This window comes from Cyrtonyx montezumae, unplaced genomic scaffold (genome assembly GCF_038088225.1).
Source record: "Cyrtonyx montezumae isolate F1298 unplaced genomic scaffold, pur_monq_1.0 scaffold_2, whole genome shotgun sequence".
Taxonomy (NCBI): Eukaryota; Metazoa; Chordata; class Aves; order Galliformes; family Odontophoridae; genus Cyrtonyx; species Cyrtonyx montezumae.
Window position 1 is genome coordinate 33311237 of NW_027071936.1, and position 19995 is coordinate 33331231.

The 19995-nt window shown below is 35.4% G+C and overlaps 1 protein-coding gene across 2 annotated transcripts in view; it reads left to right on the forward strand.

The window, feature by feature from the left end:
• PDE5A (phosphodiesterase 5A) overlaps positions 1-19995 on the forward strand; it is a 56081-nt gene that overhangs the window by 14640 nt on the left and 21446 nt on the right. For both annotated transcript variants that reach the window (XM_065736830.1, XM_065736831.1), the window contains exons 3-10: positions 650-739; positions 9648-9719; positions 10770-10859; positions 12056-12193; positions 12901-12968; positions 13926-14034; positions 16024-16108; positions 19707-19882. In XM_065736830.1, the coding sequence (XP_065592902.1) occupies positions 650-739; positions 9648-9719; positions 10770-10859; positions 12056-12193; positions 12901-12968; positions 13926-14034; positions 16024-16108; positions 19707-19882 (828 nt within the window). The remainder of the gene's footprint in view (positions 1-649; positions 740-9647; positions 9720-10769; positions 10860-12055; positions 12194-12900; positions 12969-13925; positions 14035-16023; positions 16109-19706; positions 19883-19995) is intronic.

Here is a 19995-nt window from a genome sequence, read left to right on the forward strand (position 1 = left end):
AGCTACAAGGAGTGCAGAACGATTGCATATGTTTTCATTTTCAACAAACTCGAGAAGTGCCTGAACATTTGTTAATTACATTATTTCAGTGGGACTTCACCTATCCTCCTATTTTCAAAGTTTCTCCTTGAATTGGGTCATCATGCTTAATTTGAAATACATTACTAGAGAAAAGACAGCAGTCTTTAGAAATAGACAGTGAGGTTTAAAAAAATCAAGGCTTTATAACAAATTTCAGCTGAAAAAAAATGCAACAGAGTAAAGCAAAAAGACTAATCACGAAACTTTGTTCTTCTGTGGCTACATGTCTTTCTGTATACTTCTGTCATTTCCTCTTGATGATAGAAGCTGTATTGAAGATACATGCATAAATTAATCATAAAGATGGACTAGGCTAAAGAAAGGCTTCTCCTGAGAGTTTTGTTTTGCTCTTTCTGGCAGTTGTATTTATCCACAGGTACTAATGTACCATGTAATTCTTTTTTTTTTTTTTTTTTTTTGAATGCACTGTTAGTAACAACTTTGTATGATTATTAGGTAGTAATGGAACTTTTGCTATCCTATAGAACAGTTAAGTCAGATATCGGATTTTTTTTTACCCTTTAAAAAAGTCAAGTATCCAAATAATTATGTTTTTCTCTTGTATCAGGATCCAAGATTCAATGCAGAAGTTGACCAGATCACAGGGTATAAGACTCAGAGTATTCTCTGTATGCCAATAAAGAACCATAGGGAGGAGGTAAGTTGCAGTACTGGGATCACTGTGCCAGTAATACAGTTTCAAACTATGCCAATTCTTTAAACTTTCCTTAGCTGTCAGTCATTATCTTACAGCATAAAACCATCCCTTTTAAAAAAAGACTTTGTGTTTACGACTGGATTTCAATTTTATTTTATCTAGCTCAGTAATATAAGACATATGGAATCATCAAGAGGCAGAAGTAGAATATGTATGTATTTAATTCTAGAGGTACCGCTCATGGTTCCTGTATGTAGCATCTGTCACAATCCAAATTATATGCAACTTTACTGTACATGTTCAGATTGCAATTAAGAGTTACTGTGCTTCAACTTGGATTGTATCTAGATTATGTTCATCACAGGACAATAATTGTTTTTATCACTGTCTAAAACATATTTTACATTCTGTTAACTATGTTCATTAATAATAAATCAAGAAACACATTAAGTGTTTAAGATCAGGCATTGAAAATGTGTTTGTGATTCAGAGAAATCTCTGTTAAGTTGCTGTCTTGATTTTGGTGGGGATGGGGTTAATTTTCTTCCTAGTAGCTTTTATAGGTCTATGTTTTGGATTTAGGATGATAGTAATGTTGATGACACACTGATATTTTAGTTGTGGCAGAACAGTGCTTACACTATGTCAAGGTCTTTTCAGCTTCTTGCACAGCCCTGCCAGAAAAGACTTCGGGACACAGGGAGCTAGGAGGGAATAGAAGAAAGGCAGCTGACTCAAAGCAGCTGAAAAAATACCTCATATCATATGGGATCTTGACAGACAGTACGACTTTGGGGTGTTGGCCAGGGGGAGTTGCTGCTGCTCAGGGACTGACTGGGTGTCGGTCAGTGGGCAGTGGGCAATTACACTGTGCATCACTGTTTTTGTATATTCTTTCATTGTTATTATTAGTTTCTCTTCCTTTTCTGTCCTATTTAACTGTTTTTATCTCAACCCATGAGTTTCAGTTTTTCTCCAGTTCCCTCTGCATGGTGCTTAGCTGCCTACTGAGTTAAACACAACATTCATCTAATTTAAAGTGAAAACAGTCCTAAACTAAAATAATGTGTATCTGCTCGTTGATCTCTTGCATGCATTTCCCATCAATGCTAATTGTCACAGAAGTTCTCCTTTTGAATATGATTCTATTGAGGTAGGGAAAATTCTTGTGGAATCTTATAATGTCTTTTTGCACTGAGCAATTCGAGAGTGAATCAGTAAAGACAAAGAAAGCATAAAATTGGAATTGAAAAAAGGCAAGATCCACTTTCTTACATCGGGAGATAGTTTGTATTTCTTTGTTGTTTGGTTTTTGTTTTGTTTGGTATTTGATCCTGAGAGTAACGGCCTTCAGCCACATCACCAATTCATTGAATCCTTTCAGAGTGTAAGGCTCCTTATAGAGTGCACCAGAGATTTAAGATGGACATTTTCTCTCCTATAATTCCTTTGTTTTTCAGGCTATTTATCATTTCCAGATAGATCAAAGTCTTCAAACTCCAAAAACAAATGCTGCCGACATCATCTCGAAGTTACTAAACTACCTTTTTTCTTACTCTTCTGCTTTTTTTTTAATCTTCTTTACAGAGTGTGTCACCCTGACTGTCACTGTTGTGAGCCTTTTCTCATTAAATAAACTGATTAAACTTTTGACTTAGCTGATTTGTTGAATCTTACTCTAGCTGAACCAGACTATCAGCCAGGATTACCTTTCTTTACCTAACATAAATTTGGCTATATTTTTTCAATACTTCAAGGAGAGAGCTTGAAATTGTCTTAAGTTGATAGTGCCTCATGGACAAAACTTCTAGTCTTACTCTCCTACTCTCATGCCCACTTTAAAACACTCCCCTTTTCCGGCCAGCTGTCGAGCAGGTCAGGTGCTGTGTGGAGGACAGATAGAGAGCAGTGCCCCAGGTCAAACTGATGTAAGGTTTTACATTTCACACATGCCATCCCATTTTCTTTTTTGCTAAATGGAAAAAAAGATTGTGTTCTCTGTAATTGCTATCAGAATTTAATTACAAGGTATCGCAAGCCAGAGAGCATGAAAGTGCTAGGTTCTTGTCGGGTCCTCACGCTAGATGGAGGACAGAATAAGACTTGTAGTTCGTTGGTGAAATGCGCCATGACTTACAGGCTGAATAAACCTGCAATTGGCCGTATCTTCTGCTAGGCTTCCACTCCTAAGTGCATCAGCAAATGGAAATGAAGCAGTTATCTATTTATTTTGAAAGCTTCAGCCAACACGAATTTTGAGGAGAGCGTTATACTCACTCTTATATGCAATAATTTAAGGAGCTAAAACAGAAGATTTCTACAGATCCCTTCCAATCCCTTCAGTCCTGTGGTTCTGTGAACAAGATTTCTGCTAGGAAAGGATAACACTTTTTTTTTCCTTCTGATTTTAAAGTCTCTACCAGAAGGTTTTTGTCCCTCTGACTGTAACAGTTTGCTACATGCAAACAGATGTCAGAATCAGTGAAACAGTCTTCAACTTGCCATCTGCTTTTTGGGACAAAAAGAAAAAAATATATATATATAGATATATATACTGTCTCCTCCCTGTAAAAACTAAATAAATAACTAAATAAATTCCCAAGGCCCCTCTAGAAGTACTGAAGCTAGTGAATACTTCCTTAGCCCATGTCAGCAATCTCAGTCAAAAGATAATTCTGGAAGACATTCAAAAATAAACACTGAGAATGAGAAGCAAATGTGTCCTTTTTTGTTTGTTTGTTTAGTATTAGTATTCTTTTTTAAAACAAAAGAGTCATTAATTCAGAGGAAGAAAATCTCATGCTGATTATTAAATCCTCTGGGCCTGCTGAAGTATGGAGATTTTTCCAGTAGATGTTTTTCACATTTTCCTTTATTTCCATGAGGCATGTGAGAAACCACATCTTACTTAAAAATAACTACTAATAAGAAATTCCATGGATGAAAAGAAGAAAACAGTTTGATTCTTAGTAGACCTCATAGAAAGGACCCAGCAACTAGTATTAATCTAGCCAAGAGAAAAGTAGTGACGTATAAGTTTGTCTGCGCAGATACACTGAAGAATGGAAACACTTTTTTCATTGCCCTAGTGAATCTATTCTTGCCAACAGAAATGCCACAGAAACATTACGTTACACCACAGAATCACAGAACTGTAGGGGTTGGAAGGGACCTTCAAAGATCATGGAGTCCAACCCCCTGCCAAAGCAGCTCCCTAGCCCAGGTTGCACAGGTCGGTGTCCAGGTGGGTCTGGAATGTCTCCAGAGAAGGAAACTCCACAAACTCCCTGGACAGTTTGTGTCACTGACATCACCCTTACCGTGAAGAAGTTCTTACGCACACTGGTGCAGAATTTTTAGTTCTTCAGTTTGTGGCCATTTCTCCTCATCCTATCACCATGCACTGATGAGAGGAGTTTGGCCATGTCTCCCACACTTAAGCATTAATGAGATCCCCTCTGAGTCTTCTTTTCTCAAGGCTGAACAGACCCAAGTCATCCAACCTCAGAGGGGAGCTGCTCCAGGCCCTATATAATCTTCATGGCTCTCTGCTGGACTCTTTCCAGGAGATCCGTGTCTTTTTTGTACCAGGGAGGTCAGGTTACAGATGCATAAATAGTGCTAGCTTTGTAAAGAGCTCTTATTTACTCATGAAATACTTCAAATACAAATTTATCAAGCTTTGTATCAACACTGGGGGCTTTGATCAAAGTTATGATACCTGCAAATCAGTGCTGTACAATGATTGTTTAATAATTAAATGGAAATTCTGTCCATCTCATCATATGCCAAAAGTATTGCCACATGATGCTTTTGGGCAGGCAAGGCTATATCATTCTGATCACTGAAGCATCATAGAATCATTAAGATTGGAAAAGACCTCTAAGATCATCTAATTCAACTGTCCACCTACCACCAATGTTGCCCACTAAACCATGTCCCTAACTGCTACATCCACCCTTTCCTTAAACACCTCCAGGTACATTGGCTCCACCACTTACTTCCCTGGGCAGCCTGTTCCAATGCATTACTACTGTTTCTGAGAAGAAGGTCTTCCTAATATCCAACCTGAATGAGGAATGAGGAATGTGAGTGAGGAAGAAAGGCCTTGAATAGAAGTCATTATTTTAAACTGTCTTGTAGAGTTATCCAGAACTGATACAAGGCTCAGTAAAGCTCTCTGTTTTGGTGTACCTGTAGAATGGATGGCTCCTGAATGGGAGAGTCATTGTGACTGTTGTAGAGTATGTACAGAAATGACATCAGTTTCTGCAATTGCTACGTTTTTTTCTTTCAGTTGTGCAAAGTAATTTCCATAAGATCCTATTTTGATTTAACTTCTATTAATATTTGTAGTATTTTCTCATGTGGGGACTTGTATTGAGACTTGTCATGCAGGCTGTAGGCCTCAAGCACGTGAGACTGAACTTCCTACTTATTCACAAGGCAACTGTTTTTTTCTGTCAATACACACTCCAATTGTTTAGATGTTGTTGTAATTTGCTCTATCTCCAGTCACCCTGAAGTTTCTCCGAGTCCATCAGGGTGATATTCTGTTTACAACAGCCTTCTAAAGTATCCTGATGAGCTTTAAGAAATGTGACAATGTTACCCTAGTATAGAGTAGAAATAGCCAACCTCACTTGAAACACACTAACTCCAATTCAGCAGCAGCCTTGCTGCAGGATGATGGAGAGCTGCAATTTGCTTCTTGGGTGGATTTTCACCTAATGCTGAGATATTTTATAGAAGCTAGACTGCTAGGAATCATGCAAGCTACTGCTGGCAAGAATGATAGAGGATGTGGTAGTTTTGTTGATTAAAAATGAAAGTCTGCTCCTACAGGATAATTTTATAAGCCTGATCTAAGTTCTACAGGAGCAGGAGAGCAAAGGAAACTTAAAACCACTTAATTTGTCCTCTCATGTGAATATGTGCCCATTTTTACAAAGAGATAAAAGTAGAATTTTCTTCTTCCTGTTACTATTTTTTGGCTTTGTGTTATTTCTTTACAGGTGCCAGGAAAATAATATGTATATTTTCTTATTCTGAGGATGCAAAACAATCTTTTTGTGAATCGGCTGAAGTAAGAACAAACTAAAGAGTGCACTGACTCCGTGTAGAGCTGGAAAAGCTTTCACAGAATTAGGCCTGCAGTCTTAATGTACAGAAAATTGCAGCACAAAACAATTCAGATAAAATTTGGATCACAGTCATCAGAACTGAAGTCATTAGTTATCATCTAATAAGAAATACTCCAGGTAGCCTGCTACTTTCAGAGGAAAGACACAACCACTGAAACAGATTATTTAATAAAAATAATGCATAATAATAATATTATAATGTGTTAATATATAATGTAATAATGTGTTAGAGCTGAAGAAGAAAGGTTATAGAACTGGCAGCACTGGAGGACTGCTTGTGTTGCTAGCAAGAATACAATTAGGAGAGCTGTGTTCTGAGCTGGAAAAAAAGTATGGCTATCAACTCAGTAATTGTTGGGTGTTTGTTTTTTATTACCTTTTTTGGGACTGATAATAAGAGAAATATTCCATAATCAAAATTGCTTTTGTGTTCATTACATACGTCTGTATTATAGCATCTGATTGGCAAATCACAGAATATTTGGTCTCTGATCCAAGAGGATGTTTCTTTTTCTATTGATTTTAAAGAAGGCTGGACCAGGGAATAAGGTCCTTTATTTACAGCTTATTATTTTCTGCTCAACCCTTTTGAGCAGATATATACATATATATATAATTTATATATATACATATATATAAATACAGTAAACCTGGACAGAGGGTCTTGCTAGGAGCTTCATGACTGGTATGTGTAACTTCCTCCCTAGTCAGACTAGTGGTAAAGCGCATGAAAAAGAGTTTGTAGCACTCAACAAAATCACTGGTTACTTTAGGGATTAGGACACGAGATTACAGATATCTAAGTACAAGCAAATAGTAATTACGTCAATTTTACTCTCCCTTATTCTTGTCCCTCTTCTTTCCACAGCACTTCCTTATGATTTTCTAGCAGTCATCCCGTTTCACAGCTGTTTAAGCCTCTCTGTTTCCTATTAGTTTTTCCTTGGGTGAACAACAGATAAGCAGGGTAATTCTGTAGGCTTAGCAAGACAGTGACAAAAACTATCTTTGCTTTAGTGCTACAGCTTTAAAGGAGATTTGTTTCCTGATAGTTAAGAAAGAAAGATGAAACAGTGCCTAGGTAAATTAACAACAAAAAAAATATTTTTGTTAGACTGGAACAGTGCATGTACATCAGTGAATGTTCAAGTGGGCTGTCACTTTTTTTACCGTGTTCTTCAGGCTTTACAGAGAATCTGGTTTATCTCATATATACAGATGTATGTCTTCTTTGTTGCCACAAATATTTCACACTTTTGATATACCTGTTATCTAAGTTTTCTGTACAGCTAAGCTCATAGTAGCTACAGTCAACATTTCATTCATATTTTCCGCTGCTGCGAACATAACTCCCATCTGGAGGAACCAGACTTACTGTCTTCTCATATTTATTCATAGAAAGTTTGAAAAATGAATCATAGAATCACCAAGGTTGGAAAAGACCTAAAAGATCATCCAGTCCAACTGTTCACCTGTCACCAACAGCTCCCACTAAACCATGTCCCTCAACACAACATCCAAACGTTCCTTGAACACCCCCAGAGTTGGGACTCCACCACCTCTCTGGGCAGTCCATTCCAGTGCCTGACCACCTTGTCAGAGAAGAAGCATACTAAGCATACTATGCTTAGGATTCTCTAAAATGCAGACTGATGTTTGACACAGCATAAAATGCTATCGCTTTTGTCCTAATTACATAATTATTTTAGCAAAAGGAACAAATCTCCCTGAGTTTTTTTTACATCTTCTCCTAATTACCCATTTGCAGCCAAGACTCCAATTGGTAACTAATGCAAATAGCACCGTTAAGGCTGGAAATAACACTAAGATTGTGTAGTCTAGCTATCAACCCATCACCACCATACCACTATATCACATCACTCAGTGCAACAGCTACACATTTCTTGAACACCTCCAGGGACCGTGACCCCACCATCTCCCTGGGCAGCCTGTTCCAATGCCTCACCGCTTTTTCTAATAAGAAGATTTTCCTAATACCCAACCTGAATAATACACATCTTAATGAAGTTCTGCTGGTATAAATAAAATTCAGGCTAGAATTTGAATCACTTTAATTTTTAGAACTGTCAATTTTATATGCAAAAATTGCACATACAACAAGGTTCTCTTTAAAAGAATGTTACTGGAAAACTTTTTGGGTTTTTTTTGGTCAAGATTTTTTTATCAAAAAAAAAGTACTTTATGCAGTTTGTCTTTTGCATGAAATTGTTATTATTAAGTCAACTATAAATTTTTAATAGGTTTATTCTCCTCAATATTCTTTCCCCCTCTTATTAAAAGCTTTTATTGGAAGGCCTTAACAAAGATACGAAAATGCCCATTTCCATTGCAACACGTGTTTTTTTTAATACATGAGAAATAATACATGAAAACAATGAAGGGAGGCTAAATAGTATTTCTGTGGTACTAATATGATTCTACTACTAATTTCTTTTAGCTTTAAGCACATGCAGCTTTCCTTTCATTGTGAGGGAGATGTTCACACAAGACTGAACTACTCACCTTCTGAGGCCACAGACAGCTTCTTAACTCGTTAAAATTGTCTTCATTCATGCTGGACCAAAGCTGGAAAAAAAAAGAAAAGAAATGTGAAACTCAGAAAAGATAGTGATAGGAGAAAAGGCCTAAGCATTAGTCTTAACACATGCAAGTAAATGTAAAAGCATATAGATTTATTAAAGGATTTGCTTACAATTCAAAGCTTGTTGTAGAAATATACATGGCAAGTATGTTGCTATTACTGTGAGAATGTTGTCTAGATAAGACATCCTCACTGAAGTAAATGAAAAGTTGACTGTGAGAAGCCTTGTGTTGTACAGAATGGACATGACAGCTGAGCTTTATTTCAGACAGACATTTTTGAGCCCACAGTTGGCAGTGACTCATGCTGCAGAACAATGACCTTACTTGTAACATCAGTATTTTGGGAATGCTGGTGTAAGAGACAGTAAACTGTTGTCTTTTCCCTTACAAAAATATAACTGTATGACCTCCTTCAGTTTAGAAGTTATAAATTTCATGAGTAACACATAATTACAAGTTCTTAAACACACACACCATGTTTTTCTCCTGGTATTGTTTATCCAAAAAGAAAGTAAGATGAAAAAAACTACTGTAATTAACAACTTGATCTTATATTACTTCAATCTCAAAGCAATTTTTTTCAAAACCTATCTGTAAATAAATACTTACAGTAACAAACTTGATTCTGCCAGGTACACAACCTTTGTATACTGTTTAGATAAAAATTCTGTCTGAGCAATTTCAGGAATAAACAGAAAGCAAAAAGATTGTGGTAGATAGATCTTGTAAGAAGCCTTCAGTAAGAAGGGTATGTTTTGGAAACTTCGTCAGAGCTAGCAGGAAGGGTAGGTTATACCCACAAAAGTAGATGACCATTAGAGAAAGATGTTGATTATGGCTTCAGAAGTATAAATCACTGCTTCCCTTCTGTGAGATGACTGCTTCAATTTATAGAACAAGTTTTGGATCAAATCAACCCTTTTTCATAAGAGCATCCAGGACTTTTTGTCACTTCTTTCTTTTTGATAAGTCACATTCATGCTTGGAAAATTTTAATAGGAATAAATTAGAAATAAATGAGTTTAAATACATTTGGTTATGCAAAGGTCAACCAAGTTATACATGTAACAATCATTTATTTTCTCCTGCGTCTATGAATACTGGGGTCCAATGACAGACTCCTTAAAAATGATCTAATTATTTCATTTTTAATACACTAGGTTGTTGGTGTGGCTCAAGCAATTAATAAGAAATCTGGAACTGGTGGGACTTTCACAGAGCAAGATGAAAAGGTACAGAAGCTGGATATTTATGTCTCTGTTTTCATAGGAGAGCAGGGGTTGATTATGTTACTACTTTTCACATTGATCAAACATTTTAAAGTTACAAAAAGTGAAACACCTCTAACAAGTGAAAATTCCTTGTTATACTCCAGAGTTCTTTGTTTATAAAACCATGAGTAAAGTAGATGGGATGTAGTTTAATTTCTGTATTGGGATGATACCTCTCATATATTTCTGAAACACAGGCTTATTCTATTGAAATACACTGTAGGGCAGTCTCATAGCTTATAATAGGCATAATATTTTATGAACTGATATTAATTCTCTTGGCATCCCTGAAAATATATATTTTGAATATTAAAATTTGTCCAGTGATTATTTTTTAAATACCGTATCGCTTCCCAGTACAGCAATTGAAGGAAGAGAAAAGCCTTGGATAAATTATAAACAATATATGAGATCATCAGAAGAGGAGATGGCAACTTGACTCCCAGTTCTGACACGGTAGTTGCTTTCCAGAGATTTCTGGAGCTCATATTAAATTTGAATAGCAAAAGAGGCTGAAGAAGATGATTCAATCTTCATCAATAACAAAAAATCAGAGTTTACTCTTTCCTTTTGAAAACTTTCCTATTTAGCATAAAATGCATACAGAGTATCTGCAAGATATGAGAATTAATACCATTCAGAAAGTGAAAAAAAAACCTTGTAGTTTTGCTATGTTAGCAGAATTTTATTTCCACTTCAGAGACTGAATTCCCCAAAATAACAGATTTTCCATACTATGTTTTTCTAGGTAAAATCTGTATTGTTGCAAAATGACTTGATTCTTTTGATCTGCTTCTTATTGCAATCGTACTTTCACTGGGATAAACTTGAAAGACTATTCTATTTAAAAAAGGAGAAGATATTCTTGAGGAAAAAATAAATAAATTACAAGTGACTGAAAAAAACCCTGAATGCATGATTGCCAGAAATCTTTAAATATCAATTAATACTTCAAAGCAAAAAGATCTAACAGTTCATCTTTGAATAAAGCTTATGTTTATCTGTCTTCAGGATTTTGCTGCATATTTGGCATTTTGTGGAATTGTTCTTCACAATGCTCAATTGTATGAAACATCTTTGCTTGAAAACAGGCGTAACCAGGTATGATCGACAGGTTTTATAAATTTTTCATAATTACAAAAATCATGGTTATAATTACATTACAACTATAATTATTAAAACTATAATTGTAATTATAGTTTACAATTACAAAAAATATATCTAGGTAGAAATCAGTGCATTCTGCTGTGTTTTTTTTTTTTTTTTCTCGTATGGTAGCTGTTCCTTGGCAATTTTTAATTTCTCTAATTGAATACTGTGTATAATCCTATGTCAACATACTAAATATTGCCTGAAGTCATCCTGTGGTTCATTATGAACATTATACCGCCAGAGGCTTCTGTTCTCTAGAAATTTCAGGTAAAATTATCCATACAAAATTGCAGAGGTTATACAGATTGCTCTTTTAGTCTCCTACTATAAATAGTCACTAACAATATTTTCCATCATGATCAGACAGGAAAGAGAATTTTCTTTTTACTCTGTAGCCATTTATATAATTGATAGTTTATTAATGCCATGGTCTCTGTGGGTGGAATATGTCTACCCTACATGGTATGAAAAGTTTTTGGAGAAACAATTAGGCAGCAGGTCTTTTAATAACTTTCTGGTAGGTCTGAATTTCCAAGTGAATATCAGTGTCTGTAAATTGGTACAAATTTGGATAATCTTTTCAAATCGGTTCCATGCTTCCTGTGAGGACAAAGGGAATATAATTTGCCTACATCTGAGCAGATAAGTCCTTCAGCAGCAGCTTTGAAATATGACAGCCTGTGTCTAAATGATGTTTTCACCAAATGAGTTCATTAGGAGTTGTCTGAATTACAACAAATAATTGTGTTTGAAAGTCTTAAGTAATTTAAATAGCACTGTTGACGTTCTTATAATGCACACATGAGCCATAGGAAACTATTAGGTTTCCTAAGGGCAAATTACCATGTGATGTCTGTACTTCTCAAATTTCATTTGATTAACTGTTAATGCCAAAATCTACTCTCTCTCTCTGACTGAAAACATCAAACAGCTAAGTATGCTATCAATTTCTTCCATCAAACATGTCAAACTGACTATTAATTATGGCTGCTTTGTGGTGTCCATGAGAGCCAAAGCTTAATCTTTGTCATAGATGCACATGTTACTTCCTTGGTTCAGGGAACAGGGGAAGAATCATAACATAGTAACTGGAATTACTGCTTTCATCACAGTTAGTCAAATTTTCACAAAGACCTGTTTTCCAGGTGCTTCTTGATCTTGCCAGCCTTATTTTTGAAGAACAGCAGTCTTTGGAAGTAATTCTGAAGAAGATAACTGCCACTATAATATCCTTCATGCAGGTGCAGAGGTGTACCATTTTCATAGTGGACGAAGATTGTACTGTGAGTGGTTTTTGTTTTTGTTTTTATTTAAAGGAAGAAGTGCTTATTCCCTAGAGGAGGAGGTATGAGCATACCGTAGGCTGCAGAAAAGGAGCAGGATTTTATTTTGTAATAATCTCTCTCACTGTATTTAAGAGAGTCAGTGCTGCACACAAGAATACAGAAGAGGAATGTACATAATGTATGTATTCACGTAGTCACACTGTCTCTGCGTATCAACCAAACTCTAGCACCTACTTTCCAGTCTGTAGTTTGCATCTTTAGTGCAGAGAGAAACTAATTTCTCCCTACAGTTAAGATTCTCAACTACAGGAAAGAAACCTGTGTGAAAAGGAATACAAATCTGTCAAAACATTTAAAAAGCATCTCCCCAACAAAGCAGATACTGTGTACTCTTGGTCTAGAATTGGATGATTGTTAAAGTCTGGAACTTCCAGAGATAGACAGAAAAGCTTATATCATTTCTTCTCAGAGTGATCAGCAGAGATTCAAGATACTTCAGTGATATGAAATGTTATATCAAAAATATTTTCGTCACAGAATTCTGTACTGTTGATGCTTGATATGAAACAAAGTTGAACAATTTTATACTTATCTTTATTACAGAAGAGATGCTGATAACAGCAACAGCCTTTTCACACAAATACTACTACTCTAAGTTGTTACATCTACATATAGAAATTAAAATAGTCTCTTGTTTTTTTCAGGATTCATTTTCTAGTGTGTTTCATATGGAAGCTGAGGAATTAGAAGATTCAGCAGAAAATCAGAAGAGGTAAGTTAAATTAAGCTTTTGTTAACCACCATAAAATGTTAAAGAAATTATGTTTTTAAAATTATTTTTCATAATAAAAGACCTGTGTAACATCTCATCCCACTGGGTACCACATATTTCTGCTATCTGCTGTGGAGCAGATTTGTCCTGAAACATGTATAGACAAATTGTCACACTGGGAAGTCTAGGGGAACAAGGCTTGGTCTCGTCACTTTTTCAAGTCTAAACTACATTGTTACAACCTAAGGGTGGGCTATAACTCAAGAAATGTGACTGAAAAAAGAAAGGTCCTGAAGTTCTAAGATTCAGTCATCTTCAAGAAATGACTAAGAATTTTAACTGGGAGGAAGAGAAAAATGTAAAAACAGTTGAATTCAAATAATCAGATTACATAGTTGGCAAAATTTAATCTGAACCTTTATTTAAGTTCTGAAAATTACCGCCTCCATAACCTGACTGTCATCACAAGCAGTTGATACCAATATTGTCAGAATAGTGAGACACAGTCCTATAAAAAGTACACTACTACGGATGTAGTGTCCAGAGAGAAAATTAAGATTTCCATATTTCCCTATCTTTGACCTTTTTTTTAGTGAGCATTTCTGATAATGAAATCTATTTATATGTATTTGAAAACGAAGTCCAAAGCGTGTGGCTAAATCAAATAACTGTGGAACTGTATTAGAGCTTTAGACAATGTACAATCAATCAGGAAGTACACAGGTAGAAAAGTTTGGTGCTAACATTTTAGAATATTAAAGAAATGGTGAAGTGTATAAATTAATCCTCCCAGTCATTTTGCAATGACAGTTGGATTAGGGTACAAGATTTGAACTCAGTTCCACTATCCTGCTGTTGGTTCTATCTTTCTTGGCCCCACGAATAAAGGATATTTATAATTACTTGCTTTGCATAATGAAATGACTAAGCACATAAAAATAATATTGCATCTTTCAGGGAGTATGATACAAACAAAATCAATTATATGTATGCTCAGTATGTCAAGAATACAATGGAGCCTCTCAACATCCCAGACGTCTGCAAAGACAGAAGATTTCCCTGGACAGTAAGTAAAATAAGCTTAGATTTGTAATTCAGAAATTTTCTTTTCTATTTACCTTTCAAATCTGTCCTGCTTTCCCCTTAGTTTTTTGGCTTTTTTAATTTAATGGTCACAGAATTTTGTGAATACAAAGAAACTTCTAATGTTTCCTTTGTAAAATTCATTATCAGTGCAGAAATAGTACAGTGCTCACAAAGTGAGCAGGATATCTCTACAGCCATTACTAAAAAAGCTTAGCATCCATTTGTGAATAATTAGACACCATGACGTGGAGAGCTTGCATTACATTCTCTGGAAAGCATTTAAGTGAAGAATAGTTGGAGGTTTCAAAGTAATCCTCTGAAGCTTACTGTGATTCCTGGGAGACTCTCAGAAGTTCCTTCCCTTTTATTCTCTCCCTTCCCTAATTATTTTGGCAAAGTTTAATGATACGCATGCAAGTTCTCTGCCATTTTGGACAAGCAACAACTTCACTTGCTATGGAAGCTTTTGCTTTACAATTCATCAGATATGTATCCATGACATGATGTGCTACCGAACATATACTGGAGTGCTAGAAGGGAAGGTCACTTGACAAGACTCAGATTACAGACATGGGTGCATTGAAAGTTGTTGTCAATATAATGCAAAATTGTAATTCTGTGTTTTCCTCTCAACAGAGAATCCTGAAAGAAACTCTTCTTACTATAATTAAGCTTGTAAGCTGGGAGGCACAGGGAGTAAGAGGGAGAACTTTTATGGTGATCAGCACGTTTTAATCAGGAGCTATGTTGCTTCCCTCATAGTCCTGAGTTATTCCATCTATCCTTTTGATAGTAAGCTACTAAATAGTAAATTTCCATAGTGATGTAAAGTATCCATCATGACATAATATTTTCTTCAAATACTCATACTTCCTATTTCCATTTACAAGCACGGTAGCTTTTGTGCATTTGCCTGCAAATAAAGTTTTCAATCTTTTGCAGAGCACCAAACAGCAAAGCGACAGTAGTAAAAAAACAAACAAATAATCCACCCAACCCCTTTGATCTGAAATATTAGTGTGTGCACATCTTTTGTGCCACATACAATTAGAGACTGGCCCTAATTTACTTCTCAGCAACTGCCACATTATTATTAGAACTAAGAGCTACAGAACAAAACTAGGTCATTTTCTCACCAGATATTTGAAAAAGATGTTATTTTGTTCCACCCATCCACACTCCTGCCTCACAAATAAATTCAGTGTCCTTGTCTTGGAGCTTGAAACAAACTGATAGCAAAATATACCCAACCTAGCAAGGTTAAAAGGCCTTTGGAAAACTGCAGAATGTTTACCTACTTGGAAAACTGGTCAGTCTTTGGATCATAATTTGATCTTCATCAGGGCACCTTTCATTGCATTGGTAGGTTAATTAAGGCATCCCAAACAAACTGATAGGGTTTACAAAAAGCTTAGTGTCACAAAATACACAATTAGCTTAATGACATGAACTCTGCTTTTATAACCTGTATGGCCATACTGCAAGTATAAGGGTGATGCTAGAAATGGAAGAGATCAGATAATCTCACAGCTGTTCATCTGATGAGAGTAGAACGGTGTTTTAAAGCCCAGCTGATCTCTTTTCAGCTGCATGCAGTGGAACACTTCATCTTGGTGCAGGATTGTTGTTTTCATGAAAGTGAAGCAAAAGAACCTATTATAAAAATAACACATTTTAAGCACATTTTTGTGCTAGGAAAGTCCTTGGAAAGTCTGAATGGTGATTATCATCATTACCTATATTATTATTCACCAATGTTTGTATTAGATGTAGTATTTATTACACCATCTAGCCAAAGATGTGCAAACTCTTCAAAGCCATTTTTGCTTTCTGAAGGAACGTGTAAACCAATAATGCAAACCCCCAACTCTGCATTTTCACTTCAGGTCCTTAAGCACTGGTCTTAAAAATTGTAACTGTTATGTTTTGTTGTTGTTGTGTTTTTGTTTGTTTTTTTGTTTTTTAACAGACTGACAATGCAGAAAGTGTAAGTCAACATATAAAGAGTTTGCTGTGTACACCAATAAAAAATGGGAAAAAGAATAAGGTGATAGGTAGGTATCTTTACAAAAAATACTTCTACCAAAAAAAATTTTTTTTACATTTCAAGGAAATATTTCTGTGTTCCACAGTACAATCTCAGCGACAAATGCGGGGGAAAATTCTTACGATGCTTCCAGCCAACAAGTCCATAGCAAACTTGCCTGCAAGTTGCTTACCTTACAAGTTACCAAGTATCTACAACACTCTTGTGATACTTCACCACTTCTATAGATTCAAAATAATAATAAAAATACTTAGATAGCCACGGTCTGGATCCTCAGATATGGATAAACACCTGAATTGTTTGGAGGATCTAATCCTAACACTTCAGGGAATACGCTTTAATGTGTGTTGAGTCTTTCAGTGAGTTTCAGATTCACCTCAGACAAGGGTAAAATGATGCTTCTGAAAATTACCAGGACTTCCCTGTACCATAGGAATTAGAATGCATGTCAGTGTGCTATGCTGGCAACAGTAAGCTCCCCAATAAAACAGAATGTAAAATATACTGACTCCCAGGTAGTACCGTGAATGCAACTTCCTCAACTTTACAGAATGTGGCAAGAAAATCTTCCAAGAGTGCATTTTTAATCATCTTCACGTAATTCTTGTTGAGAGTTATGACAAAACTGTGTAATCAGTATCTATACTAAACCTGAGATCTCTTTTCCACAAAGACAGATCTTATTTTATTTCCTGAAACAGAAAGAGAAACCTTGTCTTTTCAGAATTGAGTTCTGTAAAATGTCTTTATCAGCTTCCTCTATTAGTTCTTTTATTACTTTGTTTATATATTCTACCAGACTCTAGAAGACTAAGATAAAAATTGGACTACTGAGCTTTAATTAGAGATATTTTACTGTGCTGTTAACTGTTGATAAAACAGTTCCATCTGATGTCATATGGAGATCTTCTGTTTATTTCCTGTGGAATTTCCAGATGAGTTACAGTCAGGGTACCCCTTTAGGTGGGTTTTTCAAAAAAGTCTGTGCAATGGGATCTTCTAAGTCCTTTAAGCTTTCACAGCACAGATAATGTTCAGATCTTTAATAGGATAAGGCCAAAATGTTTTCTTGGGGGCAAAACCCAGAAGTTCCTTTTACATAATATATATGATATAAGATTATTTTAAGTCTTCTTTCTTTTTTAAGATTAGCATGCCCAAGACCAGAACTTGGGGTGTGGAATGTGCAGATGAGGGGTGAGGGTGGGAAAAGCTCTCCACAGAAAAAAACAAGCAAATCTTACTGGAAGAGAGGTGAACTTTTTATTCTCCTGACTTGTGCATTTTTCAGGTATGTGGTGAAAACTTTACTGAATCTTTCTTTGGTTTTGTATGTCCCAATAAAAGAATTCTGAAATAATAAATAAATAAAATAAATAAAGAATTCTGAATTCTTTACTTCTAATATATGGACCCCTGAATGTTTTGGGGAATCTTTTGAAAAATACTGAAGAGTCTTAAATTCTGCACAGTATACTTGCTGTAGTTTTCCCACTTTTTTTTAAAGGCTTTTATGTTTATCCAAATGCTTTAACTTCTAAGAATTCATTTGCTCTTATGGCTTTCTCATTTGTGTTTGTTACATCACTGTTGCTATGGAAATAATTATAAAATCATAAACAGTACTAAACAAAGGTCTGAAAGTAAGTTCCATGAGATTTTCCCTGAGTTTTATAAGTTTGTTTCTTTTTCCCAGGAACAGATAATTTTGTTTTTGGTGAATCCTCATTCTCTAAAATGATCTGTTTTTACTACCAGTTAAAGATCTACTAATCCATTAAGTCAGAATCCTGTTTGCAATATTCAGATACCACAATGCCTGTCCAGTGGTTCACAGCTACAGTTGTAATATTCTTATCTCTTTAGAGGAAATTCTGACACTAAAATAACAGTTCCCTGATGAGAACATAATCTGAATATAGGTCAGTGTTCATAGTTTGCTTTTGGACATTAAGACTTCTACGTGCAAGGCCACTGTTCTTCTAAAAACATAGTTTAAATGTGTGTGCAACATTCTTTTCCTCCTTTTTTTCTACTTACTGTAAAAGGGCAGATACAAACTTGCTCCCTTACAGCCTTCATGTTACTTTCAGTGAAATTCCTTAGTGAGGTTTCTTAATTTGTAAAAGAGTACTACAATGCTAGAAATACTTCCATATTTAAAAAAAACAGTAGCACTGATAAGACCTTAGAGCAGCTGCTGATAATGTTCAATATTGGTATTGCTATAAAATAGTGTTAATTATAATTTCATCCCTATCCATAAGCAGAAAGCAAATTCATCTTCTCTGGCCTTAAGATGGCAAAATGTGAGGCATTCAGATTCTGTTCACGTAGCCTATTTCAATTACAGGTAGCTCTGCTAGAGCAAGAAAAGCTGAAAGCTGGTGACAATGTTTTGGAAATATCAGACTAAATAGTTATCTCCCCTTTTGCTGGTAAAATTCATATTTAATCAATTATTGTTTCATCTGCAAAATGTTCTTTATAAAATATGCAAAGCATACAGACTGGTAAGCAATTACATTTTATATCAAATGAAGATTTTTCCAATTACTATTTTTTTTAGATCTATTGGTTTGCAACTGAGATTTTCACTGGGACACTTGTTTACAACTGAGTAGGAAAATGTTAGCTTTTGTCCTTAAAACTGCTAGTATTTACACTCTTGAGATGAGGAAACATTTGGACATGCTTAAGACAATAATTTCACTCACAGCTGTTTTGGACAACAAAAAACTGTTTTTGACTTACAAAGCAGCTGCTTTAATTCATATTCTACTTTCTTACCAAAAACTGCCATCTACTAGGTAAAGCTGAACTGAGGTATATAAGTGAATTCCCATCTGCTTAAAATGGTAGTGAAGATTTAATCGGTAGGCTTGGTAGAAGTTATCTATCAGGCCCCTCAACTGCAAGTACACAAAGTAGTCTGGCAGTACTCAGAAGAAATAAACAGAAAATAAACAGATGCAACTACCTACCATTTTCAGGCTAACAATCTGATTTCACTAAGATGCTTTTTGATGACTTCAGTAATCTTTGAAGCAGGCTGTAATTCAATCAGATATTCATAGAGTCAGCAATTGAGCATTGAGCCTCAACTTGGTCATTATCTGTTAAGTTCATTTATTTTAAAAAATTTCCAGTACTGACTCAAATAAGGAAGCAAAAATTCTGTGTACCGGTGTTCTGACTTTCATAAATGTTCTTCTGGCATGCTTACAAAAATTTAATTAGCCTCCAAAGGACAAATTGCCTTCAGGGATTATATCAATCTAAAATTCTATTAATAATAATAGTCAGGATGACAACTACCCTAGAATTTCACCTACATTTTTGCTTTGTAAATCCTAATAAGTGCTTTTTAGGTCCACTAAGTATTATGCTTTAAGATTTATGCTTAATACAAGGAAATCAATCTAATAAGCATTAGGGCAAAAAAAAGTCTATAGCACTCCTATGTGTAACTTTTATGTAGATTGGTGGTTTGTGCTGTAGGCTAAACTACCATGGACTTAGTAATTCTCTTGATGTTCCATACTATAGGTGATCTTTTGACAATTCTATGCATTACTTCTTCACATTTTTCTATCCTGACATAGGGGTCTGCCAGCTTGTCAATAAGATGGAAGAAAACTCAGGCAAGATCAAGGCTTTCAACAGAAATGATGAGCAGTTCCTGGAAGCATTTGTCATCTTTTGTGGCTTGGGAATCCAGAATACACAGATGTATGAAGCTGTAGAAAGAGCAATGGCCAAACAGATGGTGACATTAGAGGTGAGCTCTAGGTGATGTATAATTGGCACAAAACAGATACTCATTCTCCAAACCTTGTCTGTTCTACACATAAATAAATGCAACTACTCATACAAATAGAGATTGTTCTCCCC